The 12,501-nt window shown below is 39.8% G+C and overlaps 1 protein-coding gene across 5 annotated transcripts in view; it reads left to right on the forward strand.

The window, feature by feature from the left end:
- LOC128026717 (dystonin) overlaps window positions 1–12,501 on the forward strand; it is a 153,325-nt gene that overhangs the window by 57,926 nt on the left and 82,898 nt on the right. For 4 of the 5 annotated variants that reach the window (XM_052613974.1, XM_052613977.1, XM_052613975.1 and 1 more), the window contains 18 exons: window positions 2,319–2,425; window positions 3,487–3,606; window positions 4,223–4,318; window positions 4,401–4,528; window positions 6,192–6,285; window positions 6,565–6,719; window positions 6,838–7,270; window positions 7,585–7,713; window positions 7,871–7,948; window positions 8,035–8,196; window positions 8,569–8,673; window positions 8,809–8,904; window positions 8,984–9,109; window positions 9,236–9,388; window positions 9,478–9,632; window positions 9,760–9,886; window positions 11,201–11,384; window positions 12,254–12,411. In XM_052613974.1, the coding sequence (XP_052469934.1) occupies window positions 2,319–2,425; window positions 3,487–3,606; window positions 4,223–4,318; window positions 4,401–4,528; window positions 6,192–6,285; window positions 6,565–6,719; window positions 6,838–7,270; window positions 7,585–7,713; window positions 7,871–7,948; window positions 8,035–8,196; window positions 8,569–8,673; window positions 8,809–8,904; window positions 8,984–9,109; window positions 9,236–9,388; window positions 9,478–9,632; window positions 9,760–9,886; window positions 11,201–11,384; window positions 12,254–12,411 (2,606 nt within the window). Of the gene's footprint in view, window positions 1–2,318; window positions 2,426–3,486; window positions 3,607–4,222; window positions 4,319–4,400; window positions 4,529–5,824; window positions 6,111–6,191; window positions 6,286–6,564; window positions 6,720–6,837; window positions 7,271–7,584; window positions 7,714–7,870; window positions 7,949–8,034; window positions 8,197–8,568; window positions 8,674–8,808; window positions 8,905–8,983; window positions 9,110–9,235; window positions 9,389–9,477; window positions 9,633–9,759; window positions 9,887–11,200; window positions 11,385–12,253; window positions 12,412–12,501 lie in introns of those variants that run through there. The other variant, XM_052613979.1, reaches the window with a different exon arrangement.

Raw genomic sequence — 12,501 nt, forward strand, 5'->3', positions numbered from 1 at the left:
GCAAGGAACCAAAACTCCGTTGGTGACAGAATGGAGAAAAAAAACCTTGGGAGAAACCAGGCTCAGTCGGTGGGCCAGTTCTCCTCTGACCAGATGAAACCAGTAGTTCAATTCCAGGCTGCAGGAAAGGTCCTGGTGGTCCTCTGAGACAAGGTCTTTACAGGGGATCTGTATCTGGGGCTCTAGTTGTCTTGGTCTCCGCTGTCTTTCAGGGCAGTAGAGGTTCTTACTAGGTGCTGATCCACCATCATGTCTGGATACGTACTGGATCTGGGTGACTGCAGTGACCCTCTGATCTGGACACAGACTGGATCTGGTGGCCACGATGACCTCGGAATAAGAGAGAAACAGACAAATATTAGCGTAGATGCCATTCTTCTAATGATGTAGCAAGTACATTGGGTGGTATGGGAAGTATTCCCGGTTCTGGTTTACATAATTAATGCAGCATAAAAATCCCTAAGCATATTAGTGTGTTATGTGTAAACCAGGTTAAAGAGATGGGTCTTTAATCTAGATTTAAACTGCAAGAGTGTGTCTGCCTCCCGAACAATGTTAGGTAGGTTATTCCAGAGTTTAGGCACTAAATAGGAAAAGGATCTGCCGCCTGCAGTTGATTTTGATATTTTAGTTTGATCAAATTGCCTGAATTTTGAGAACACAGCGGAGTTGGAGGATTATAATGTAACAGGAGCTCATTCAAATACTGCGGTAAACCATTACCTCAGCTAAATCATTCAGGGCTTTATAAGTAATAAGCAATATTTGAAAGTCTATACAATGTCTGATAGGTATCCAGTGCAGTGTTGACAGGACAGTGCTAATATGGTCAAACTTCCTGGTTCTAGTAAGAACTCTTGCTGCTGCATTTTGGATTAGCTGTAGTTTGTTTACTAAGCGTGCAGAACAACCACCCAATAAAGCATTACAATAATCTAACCTTGAGGTCATAAATGCATGGATTAACATTTCTGCATTTGACATTGAGAGCATAGGCCGTAATTTAGATATATTTTTGAGATGGAAAAATGCAGTTTTACAAATGCTGGAAACGTGGCTTTCTAAGGAAAGATTGCGATTTCGTCATCAGCAAGGTTCCTAACTGATGACGAAGAATTGACAGAGCAACCATCAAGTCTTAGACAGTGTTCTAGGTTATTACAAGCGGATATAAGAATATCATCCAAGTATACAAATACAAATCTGTTTACCATGTCTCTTAGCACATCATTAATCAAAGTCTGAAATCTTTCTGAGGAAAGATTGCTATCAAATAGCACACCTAGGTTCCTAACTGATGGCAAAGAATTGACAGAGCAGCCATGAAGTCTTAGACAGTGTTCTAGTTTATTACATGAAGAGGTCCTATAATTAACACCTCTGTCTTTTCAGAATGATAGACCCAATGATAGCATGTAAAGCGTGAAAAGTAATGGCCCTAGTACTGAGCCTTGAGGTACTCCATACTGCACTTGTGATCGATATGATACCTCTTCATTCACTGCTACAAACTGATGGCGGTCATATAAGTATGATTTAAACCATGCTAATGCACTTCCATTAATGTCAACAAAGTGTTCAAGTCTATGCAAAAGAATGCTGTGGTCAATTGTGTCAAACGCAGCACTAAGATCCAATAAAACTAATAGAGAGATACACCCACGATCAGATGATAAGACCAGATCATTTGTAACTCTAAGGAGAGCAGTCTCAGTACTATGATACGGTCTAAATCCTGACTGGAAATCCTCACATATACCATTTTTCTCTAAGAAGGAATATAATTGTGAGGATACCACCTTTTCTAGTATCTTGGACAGAAAAAGGAGATTTGAGATTGGTCTATAATTAACTAGTTCTTTGGGGTCAAGTTGTGCTTTTTTGATTAGAGGCATAATAACAGTCAGTTTGAAGGTTTTGGGGACATATCCTAATGACAATGAGGGATTAATAATAGTCAGAAGAGGATCTATGACTTCTGGAAGCACCTCTTTTAGGAGCTTAGATGGTATAGGGTCTAACATACATGTTGTTGGTTTAGATGATTTAACAAGTTTATACAATTCTTCCTCTCCTATAGTAGAGAAAGTGTGGATGTCAGATATTTCACCCTGCAGTTTCACAATATTTCATGGTCATTTGTAAAACAACACTGGGATCTAAGAATAGTATTTAGCGCTCAATGACTAACACTCAGCAGACTAAACTGTGAATTCAACACTTAATAAAACCTTAAACAAATTTTTCTTTGTTGCAAAACTGTTCAGTGTTTTATTAATTAGCATTTCAACTAATCAAATGTTTGTCCTTTCGAGCAGATGTGGATGTGTCATCTCCGGACGAGAAGTCTGTCATTACATATGTATCAACATTATACGATGTCTTCCCGAAAGTACCGGAGGGTATGGAGGGCATCAGTGCAATTGTAAGTACAATCACATATAGTTATAATGTCACCACCCCTGTGAAAAAGTTCACAGTTTTAAAAAGAGAATTATTACAGTTAAAATATACTTTAAAAGAATATACTTATGTATGAAAGTAATGTAAGTAATGTTTTCAGAGTTTATCGTAGAGTTTAATCAATATTAAACGCACAAAGCTGAACTTCAGAGTTATTTTTTTTTATAACTTTATGTATTTATTTTTATAACTTCATTGCTTTTTATAATTTTATGACTTTATATGTCATTTCATAATTACTGCCAAGCATTTACTGGCAAGCATGACAATGGTAAGCTAAAATATACAATGTCATCTTTATATTGAAGCTTGTCATGTACTTAAATATATTGGTAAGTAAGCATTTGTCATTTGTAAAGAAGTCACAATTTAGTACATTTAAAATATATTAACTTTAGATGTACAATAATATTGACTAACTCAGAGTTATAATTACAATTAAAAAACAACAACAAATGTAGTATATGTGCTTTAGTATGTTAGTCAACACATCAAGATAAGCCTACTTTAAAACACAACAAAATATTAATATTACATAATGCTCTAAACCTCTTTTTACATTTTTACATGTGTGCACTTTCTGAAATTGTATGACTCTTCTCTGAGGATACTCAGGCTGATCTCATGGATGATATCAGCTGCCCGACTTACTGGTCAGGTTTTAGCTGGGTGGCCTGGTCAATTTTACATTTCCACATTACATAAGCATTCTGTGTATCTTGGAAGAGATGGAGGTGTGTTATGCAGGAAATGAAATGAAGTTGGAAGCTCCTAAGGAATCTGTTGATTCTTTGGAATCGTTCCCAGAACATTGAGGAAGAGTATGCATGTGTATACTGTTTCCCATTTAAGACACATTGACCTTCATTCCAACATGCTTGCAATTCTGAAATATGAAGGAAATACTTTTGGAAAGCCAAGAAGTGACACATCCTGTAAATGTATCCTATATTGGTCGATGCGTGGTTGTGTTTAAATATGTAGATCTTAAACAAAAGTTGACTGATGATGTTCCTGAAACAGGATGTGGACGTTAAATGGGTGGAATACCAGAACATGGTGAAGTACCTCAGCCAGTGGATCAAACACAATGTGACTGTTATGGCAGACAGAAATTTCCCCAGCAATCCTGTGGAACTTAAGGTGAGATGCCTCACATTTCCATGTTATTGTTAAGAATGTACTTGACCGGCTAGTTGATTTTTCAATGAAATTATGTAAATAATGTAAATTGTATGTGCATATAAAAAATTTTTTTTACACATTGAAAAACAAAAACAAATCATAAACCAGACCTTATATTCATGCAAAACATAAGGTTATTTGGAAATGAGAAATATGGCTCAGACAGTAGCATGTATAATTAGTGCACACGCAGATTTGGAGATACATAAGGGGGGGTTTGAGGAGAACTATTCCTGCACCAATTTTACATTTTAATTTCTGACAGGGCAGATATATTTTAAGTAATAATTTGTCAGATAGCAGACATTCAGGGACCAGCAGCTGCTCAGACTCTGGTAGTTGCTAACATTAAGCACTGCATAGTGAATTAGAGCCTGAGGCTCAGAGGATTTCCATGCAAATAGGTAGCGTCCGACTCGTGAAAACTATTAAAGCCTCTTTAAAGACTTGAATCTTTCTCCTTGAGCAGAAGCATAGAGGACAGGTGACTCGATTGGGTATGTTGTGTGTCTGATGGATAGAAATCGCTTTGCGTTGTTTTGTCTTGTCTACATTAACCATTTGAACTTTACAGGCACTTTATACACAGTATCTACAGTTTAAAGAGAACGAAATACCACCAAAAGAAAACGAAAAGGCCAAAATCAAGCATCTCTACAAAATGCTAGAGGTTTGTATCTTTCGTTCCTGTTTTTGATCGTTTATGTGGCACATGTAGGATGTCTGAAACGCTGCTGTATGTTGGGATGTAGGTGTGGATAGAGTTCGGTCGCATCCAGCTCCCTCAAGGGTACCATCCTAATGATGTGGAGAAGGAATGGGGCAAGCTGATCGTGGCCATGCTGGAGAGAGAGAAGAGCCTGAGGCCTGAAGTGGACAGGTATGAGATGATTTACACACGCTATCTCTCCATCGCTATTTCTTAATGAAAGAATATGGGTGTGGATGACATGCGTTCCACTGGGGAATTCACTTGACGTTTTTGACATTTTCATCCTGAATAACTGGCAACAATACAAACTTAAAAATGTCCACTAATGTACTTCTGCATATCTCAACCAAATGTTCAGTGACACATTATTTCAAAGGTTGGCCATGTTAGCTTGTTCCAGTTAGGTACAATTAGCTGTAATTTTTTATTTTTCCAGCAATATTTATAGTACCAGTATTCTGTTTTATTTTACTTGGTGTTTTATCAGTGCAGGGTTCTTGTTTATTGAGGGTTCTTAAAAGAGTTAAATTAGCTTGCTCTAAACAAAGATGTCAGATTTCTAATCTGATCAGTCCTGCACCAGCCAAGCAACTGCTATTGAGATGAATGTGAATGCTAAAGATGGCTTTCTCTGTAGACCAGCTTGTTCTCCTGAAACACCAAACACTGTGCTGCTTTCAAAACACTGCTCTGTTTGTTTGAGCATTCCAACCCATTTAATATAGCAACCGATGGGGCGAAACAAATGGTGAGAGATATCTGTTCAATATATATCGGATATCTGATGATTGAGAAATGAGGGAGTGTTCTGTAAATCTAGAAACACTGTTGTGTCAATCATTCATAAATCCATTCTTATGTCAATTGTCAAAGAATGTGTTGAAATGAATTGTTGGAGGAGAAAAAAATGAACAATTTACACTGAAATGCGTTCTTTATGGTTCAGGAATTAGCTCTGTTTGATGTTCACACATTTCACTTTTAATGTTTTAGTAAAAATGTATGTTGGTAATTATTATATGCATTTCAAATTTATGTCGAAGATATATATTATATGTCATCAGAAGGCATCAGTTTTTTTTTTCTTATTATATTGCCCAGCACTGGTTGAGCAGCAGAGATGAGTTTTGTTTCCTGCTCAGAAATGCAGAATGCAGTTCACAGTTGTTACCCATAATATTTAGGTGAAAACATGGTGTTGGAAATTACCTGAAAATAAATGGAAATCACTCCTGCTTTTGAAATAGATTAGCACTTTTATGTACAGATGATTCTATAATAACTGCACTGCTGTGAGTGCTGTAAATGATTGAAATGGCTGTTAAGGAGGGAGAGGAATGTGTTGTGTGGTGTGTCTGAACCTGTGCTGGATCATCTGTCTCACATAAAAACAGTGCTCAGTGTTTTACCTGGGGCTGATGCTGTTGTGGGCTGGCTTTTCTGCCATCATTATGAGCCTATAAATAGCAGTGGCTGGAAGCAGGTGCGATCAGAAGGGTGTGGGACTGTACATGGGTGGTGGGCTCTCTGCTGCTGATGGAGGGGTGGTGAACGCCATTCTCTGGGTCAGCCAAAGATAGTGTCAGTCTGTTATGATGCAGAGCAACCTGGCGTACTGCAGTAGCACCTCTTCAGTGAGTGACAGCACTCTGACCAGCCTGGGCTCGGCTGAAAACCTGCTCTCCGGAGCACACGAGCCTCTGTCCAGCACACCGCTCTATCTCAATAACTACTCTGTGTACGGACCCAGGTGAGGGAGCCACACGCTTCAGGAGAGCGTTAGACGTTAGACGTGCCCTGATGTTTGATTCGACCTGTCTTGTTCTCGTAGGCTTGAAATGCTACAGCAGATTGCAAACAGAGTTCAGCGAGACTGCGTAGCCGGAGAGGACAAACTAGCGTTAGCGCGGACGGCTCTGCAGTCGGTGAGTTCCTAATCTGGATTTTATCTTCATTTCCAGTAATTGTCACATGTAATTTTGTTCTTCTTTTACTGTCTCTTGCTTTTTTTTCTTGCTTTAAAAACTAAATTGAGTAAGGTGTACACTTAGCAGAATATAAGAACAAAAAAATAATTTTTACCTCTCAAGATTGTTTATATAATAGCTTCATGTTTTCTGGAAAAAAGACAATATACTTAAGCAAAAAATATTCTTTAAAAATACACAGTTTCTTCTTTCACTGATAATGTATATATCCTGAAGGATGCCAAGCGGCTGGAATCAGGAATCCAGTTTCAGAATGAAGCAGAGATCGCTGGATACCTTCTGGAGTGTGAGAACTTACTGAGGCAGCAAGTGGTGGACATCCAGCTTCTACTGGACGGGAAGTTCTACCTCGCTGACCAGCTCGTTCAAAGGTCAGATCGTCATTCGCTGAACTTCATTATTAAAGAGAATAAACCGTTGAGGCATTCTCAAAATGAACAATAGAAATACTTCACTGGTTTTAAACTCTAAAATCTCTTCGGTCCTCAGGGTGTCTAAGCTCCGAGACGATCTCCTGGCTTTGAGGACAGAGTGTTCAGCCGTCTACAGCAAAGGACGCACGCTGACCTCAGAACAGACCAAGATGATGATCTCTGGCATCACGCAGAGTTTGAACTCAAACTTTTCCCAAAACTTCAGTGCTGGACTGTCTCCTGCGCTCAGTCACGGAGGCCTGGTCACATCGGGCGGCAGCCCTGCCATGAGCCCGGCCATGACCCCCAGCATGACCCCTGCCGCGGTCCAGACTTACCTCAGCGGCCGAGGAGGAGGAGGCATGGAGCCCGCTGGCCTTCAGCAGCTCAAACACATGCAGATCCCCAAGCCCATGCTCAAATCCTCCTTCCTGGACCCCAGCTTGAGCGAGGATGAGGTTCATATGAAGTTTGTGCAGGATCTGCTTAGCTGGGTTGAGGAAATGCAGGTTTGTTGAGGACTTTAGGTTCCTTAAGTCCTTCACACTGGATTTATTTTGTACATTTTGGACAACCAATCTTGTTGTCTGCATGGTGTCAATCATTAAAAATGCTAAGCGTGAAGATTTGAGTGATGATGCAATCATTTTACAGTATTACGGTTATTTTAACCAGGTCTATGCTTATTTATTTATTTTTATTTTGTTACTCACTTTCCAGTACAGGAAGAAAAATAAATGTAATTCAAGACTTAATCTAAGTTTTCAGTTTTTTTTGACGAGGTAATCTGATGCTTTTGTCCTGATCTGTTTGTCTCTGAAAGGTTCAGCTTGATCAAGCAGAATGGGGCTCTGATCTACCGAGCGTTGAATCAAATTTAGGGAATCATAAAGATTTTCACAAAGCCATCGAAGAATTCCAGATGAGCATCAAAGAAGCCAAAATGAGTGAGGTAATATACATCATTACATAGTTTGATATTTTAGTACAAATATTTTCACATGAGTATAATCATTGGATGAACTGTTCCTTTAAATGATATGTATACCGACACATAGTTGTCTTAAACATATAAAGGCAAAGCGTGTGATTTACCGTGTGACTCACAGATCCAGATGACCCAGCCGCTGAAGCAGAGTTACTCTGAGAAGCTGAAGACGTTAGAAAGCCAGTACAGGAGGCTGCTGGTAATGGATCTCTGTCCGATCTGCTTTTAAAGCCCACATTCTGTAACAACTGTGCGTCTCAGTGTCTTCTGCTCTTGTGTTTTCAGAAATGCTCCGGTGAGAGGCAGAAGCACCTGGACAGTCTGTATGATTTTGTGTCCCGTGCCACTCAGGAGCTGATCTGGCTCAATGAGAAGGAGGAAGAGGAAGTGGCTTTCGACTGGAGTGAGAGGAACAGTAACGTTTCAAGGAAGAGGGATTATCACGCAGTGAGTTCATCTAGACCACATCAAACACGTGTTGTATCATGTATCATTAGATGGATTAGCTGTGATAAATACTGTTTTGCTTTAAGGCTTTATTTTGACAATATGAAAATCCACCCATACTGTAATTATTATGAATCCACTAGAGCCTCGATAGAAAACAGCTTAAACCGACACATCCTCTTCTACTGGAGCGATAAAGACATCTTTTAGATACAGCGGCAATGTCAACATCCGTCATAATCAAGAATTTGTGTTAATCACACGAGTTTTGCATTGCCTTCACTCGCCTTTACATGTTAAGGTGCATGTTTTTGGAAAGGAAGCTAGATATCTGTGCCAGGGGTGTCTTCATGAGCCCACGTCTTTCCACAGGATCTCATGAGAGAACTGGATGACAAAGAGGAGGTGATCAAGTCAGTACAAGAGAAGGCAGAGAGCCTCCTTCTGGAGAACCATCCTGCCAGACTGACCATCGAGGTACAGCCTCAAAAATACCACTACACTAGACTCTGTTGATGACCATTTAAAACAAATATGCTGAGTGTTTTCAATATGAAGATGAAAATGCGTATCTGATTTAAGATCCCTTGTGTCCATGTGTGCACTGTGCAGGCGTACAGAGCAGCCATGCAGACTCAGTGGAGCTGGATCCTGCAGCTCTGTCACTGTGTGGAGCAACATCTGAAGGAGAACGCCGTCTACTTTGACGTGAGTGACGCAGCTGTTCTCAGTAAGACTTGTGACAGTTTATGTCAGACCTACAGGTATCCTCTTACTCTCCGTACAGTTTTTCAGCGAAGCCAAAGAGTCATTGGATTACCTTAAGAGCCTCCAAGATGCCATCCACAGGAAGTACAGCTGCGACCGAAGCAGCAGTTTACATCGGCTGGAGGATCTCATTCAAGAGTCCATGGTTAGTTCACATCCGCACAATCAAGCCATGCATTTATTTAGGGTTGGAGCATTGGGGAACTTAAGGAATTAAGTAATCAATGAGTATTTTTGGAGGTGTATATGCATGACTGATGTTTCTTCACAGGATGAGAAAGAACAGCTCCTGAAATACAGCAGCACAGTGGGTGGGTTAGTGGGCCGCGCAAAGTCTGTTGTTCAGCTCAAAGCCCGTAACCCAGAGAACCCCATCAGGACCTCCATACCCGTCAAAGCCATCTGTGACTACCGCCAGATAGAGGTCCGTTCACCGTGCTGCTTATTCCACTGATATCTGCATATTTACAGCGGTGCTTGCCATGATGAATTCTGTGACCCCTCTCTCTTCAGATCACCATCAGCAAAGAAGATGAGTGTGTTCTAGTGAGCAATTCTCACAGGGCAAAGTGGAAAGTGATCAGTCCATCTGGAAATGAGGCCATGGTGCCTTCAGTCTGCTTCAGTGTACCTCCACCCAACAAGGAGGCCACGGAAATGGCAAGCAGGTGAGGACAGTCTGGCAATTCATTCTTCTTCTGTATATCTGAGTCTAAGAAAGAAATAAAGGAACCAAAGGGTTTAAAAGATATAATATTATGATTGCTTCTCTTTCTCTTTCTCTCACTGCACCAGGATGGAGCAGCTGTATCAGAATGTTCTGGCTCTGTGGCACCACTCTCACGTTAACATGAAGAGCGTCGTGTCCTGGCACTATCTGATGACTGACATCCGCACCATCCGCAAAAGCACTGTTGCCTCGGTACAAATCTCCTTTTTGCTTCCCGAGACGAAACCTATAATGCGATACAGTAGTGCAGCCTTTCTCAAAGTGGGTGCCGCGGCACATTGGGGTGCCCCCTGACTGTGTCAGGGGTGCCGCCAAAAAAATAAATAAATCTGACATTTCACATATAAAATATATTTGAATTTACATAAATACATTCTTCTTCTTTTTAACCCTTTCGCCCGTATGATCACACATTCACACATGTGATTAGAACGGTCAGTGCATCACGTGATCAACTGCTAAATTCAAATGTGCTTTTGCTTTGGCTGGCACTGAGCCAGAGACAGGCGCACTCAGAGCTGTCATATATCACAACTTTTCAGCGTTTTCAGCCACGTTTATTTTATGTTTCAGACATATAAGTACTATAAAAAAAACAAAAAAAAAAACAATACATTTAGAGTTTGTAAAATACACACTGATGTCAAAGGAAGAGGCAATAATAATCCTTTCCATTATAATTAGTTTTATTCATATCAGATACACATTGTGTAAGTAACTTTAAAGTTTACTCTATTCTTCTCACAGTTCACCTGCCACTTACTTTGATGTATTTTGGGAGAAGTGGATGAATTCACGTGTTGTAAATCCAACAGATCCGATTCTCTGAACTGCGCTCTGCGGCACAAACTAATGCCGTCGCGCATACAGCTCAACTAACGCGATCGTTATAAAGGTGTTTAAACGACAAAACACTTCCACTTGCATATATTTGACAATTGTAAAATCAGATATTTCATGCCATATCTAACAAATTTTTTAATATTTTGAATAAAAAAGGAAAAATGACATAAAAGCAGATCATCATTCATTCAGCTCTGTTGTTGCTGCGGTGCGTCACGTGACAAGCAATGACACGTCACCATGGAAACCATAAAGTGACACATTAATAATGGTCGCTTTGAAAAACTCACGCTGGGGGGTCAGCCAGAATATTTTAAACTTATGTCGTTGGGTTCTTGTATTGGGCGGTCCACCTCTTACGGTTTTATGGCATTTGTGTCTCTGATTAATTATTTTGTGAATTACTTTGCAAACCTGTTTTTTTTAAAGGTGCTATAAAGTTGCTATAATTTATTGTTGTTATTTACAGTTCGTATTATGCTCTGTTCATTACTGTCCTGTCTAAATAAACAGGACATTTGCATTTACATTTGGGTCATGCAGTGTTTTTAAATTATATTTTACACTGGGGTGCCTTGAGATTTTATGCACTTTTGAAAGGTGCCCTGACTGAAAAAAGTTTGAGAAAGGCTGCAGGAGTGTAATGTTAACTTCCCTCTCTAGATCAAGACGCTCTTGCCGGGTGATCACGAGCAGGTGCTGAGCAGCCTGCAGTCCCACTTTGAGGACTTCCTGAGGGACAGCGATGAATCAGAGGTTTTTACGGTGGCTGATTGTGCCCAGCTGGAAAAGGAGGTTCTGGCTTGTAAGGAGTACTATGAGGAACTCCTCAAATCTGCAGAGAGAGGCAAGATACTGTACACACACACGTCCCCATATACAACAAATGACAGCACTGACAGTAGCCAGTGGTGTGGGTAACGCATTCAGATGATTTGTTTCAAATAATGAGTAAAGTACTGGATTACTCTTGAATTTACAACAAAATATCTGAGTTACTTTTTCAAATCCAAGTGACTTTGTTTCTCCTGTCCCCATGTTGAGAGAAAATAGGAGTGAGGTGCAGACGTACTTCATTCAGCCTGAGCCTTATTCATGTCATGTTTGGTGTGAAAGGGACTTAACAGTTGCCAAAAATATAGAGAACACATAAGCAATCCCAGCTCTGGTGACCAAACGTAATCCATTACACTGTGCAATTCAGTAATGCAATTATTATTATAATTATTATTTTATGGAGCAAAGCAGTATTACAATGCATTACTTTTATAAGTAACTCTCCCCAACACTGACAGTGGTCATAAAAATCGTTTAACTACAGTATATTCAAACTAGCAGTGCTTAAGGAACACGTACGTGTTTTCCTAAGCTTATTAAGTAGAAAGGTAATAATACAAGGAATTATGTTTTATCCATTTACAGATTAACATTAAAGAAATTAGAGAGTAATTGCTGTAATGTAATAATGGAGTCCTGAAATACTGTCTGCCAGATTTATTGTCAACAAAACTGATCACAGTTAGGGTTAGGCATATAGCACATACACCAATGTTAAAGATGTATAAACTCAGTTGTGTTGTTACTAGTTACATTTTCAGTATGTTTTCTCCAAGAAACAGAAATAAATGTACAAAAAAACTACAGATTATTATAGTTTGGACATGGAGTCTCAATGATGCACTCATCTGGAATGTATTGCCCTCTGGTGGTCAACAGAAGAACACGAGGAGTCCGTGTATAACCTCTTCATATCTGAGGTGCGTAACTTCCGCATGCGAGTGGAGGGTCACGAGGAACAGCTGATCCGGAAAATCCGTACCCCGCTAGACAGAGACGACCTGCAGGAGTGTGTGCTGCGCATCAATGAACAGGAGGTTTGATCTCCACCTTGATTCTGTTCTCCTTTATTTTCACATAATACTTAAAAAAAACAATTGTTGAACAATAAATAAATATAATGTTTT

This window comes from Carassius gibelio, chromosome A13 (genome assembly GCF_023724105.1).
Source record: "Carassius gibelio isolate Cgi1373 ecotype wild population from Czech Republic chromosome A13, carGib1.2-hapl.c, whole genome shotgun sequence".
Taxonomy (NCBI): Eukaryota; Metazoa; Chordata; class Actinopteri; order Cypriniformes; family Cyprinidae; genus Carassius; species Carassius gibelio.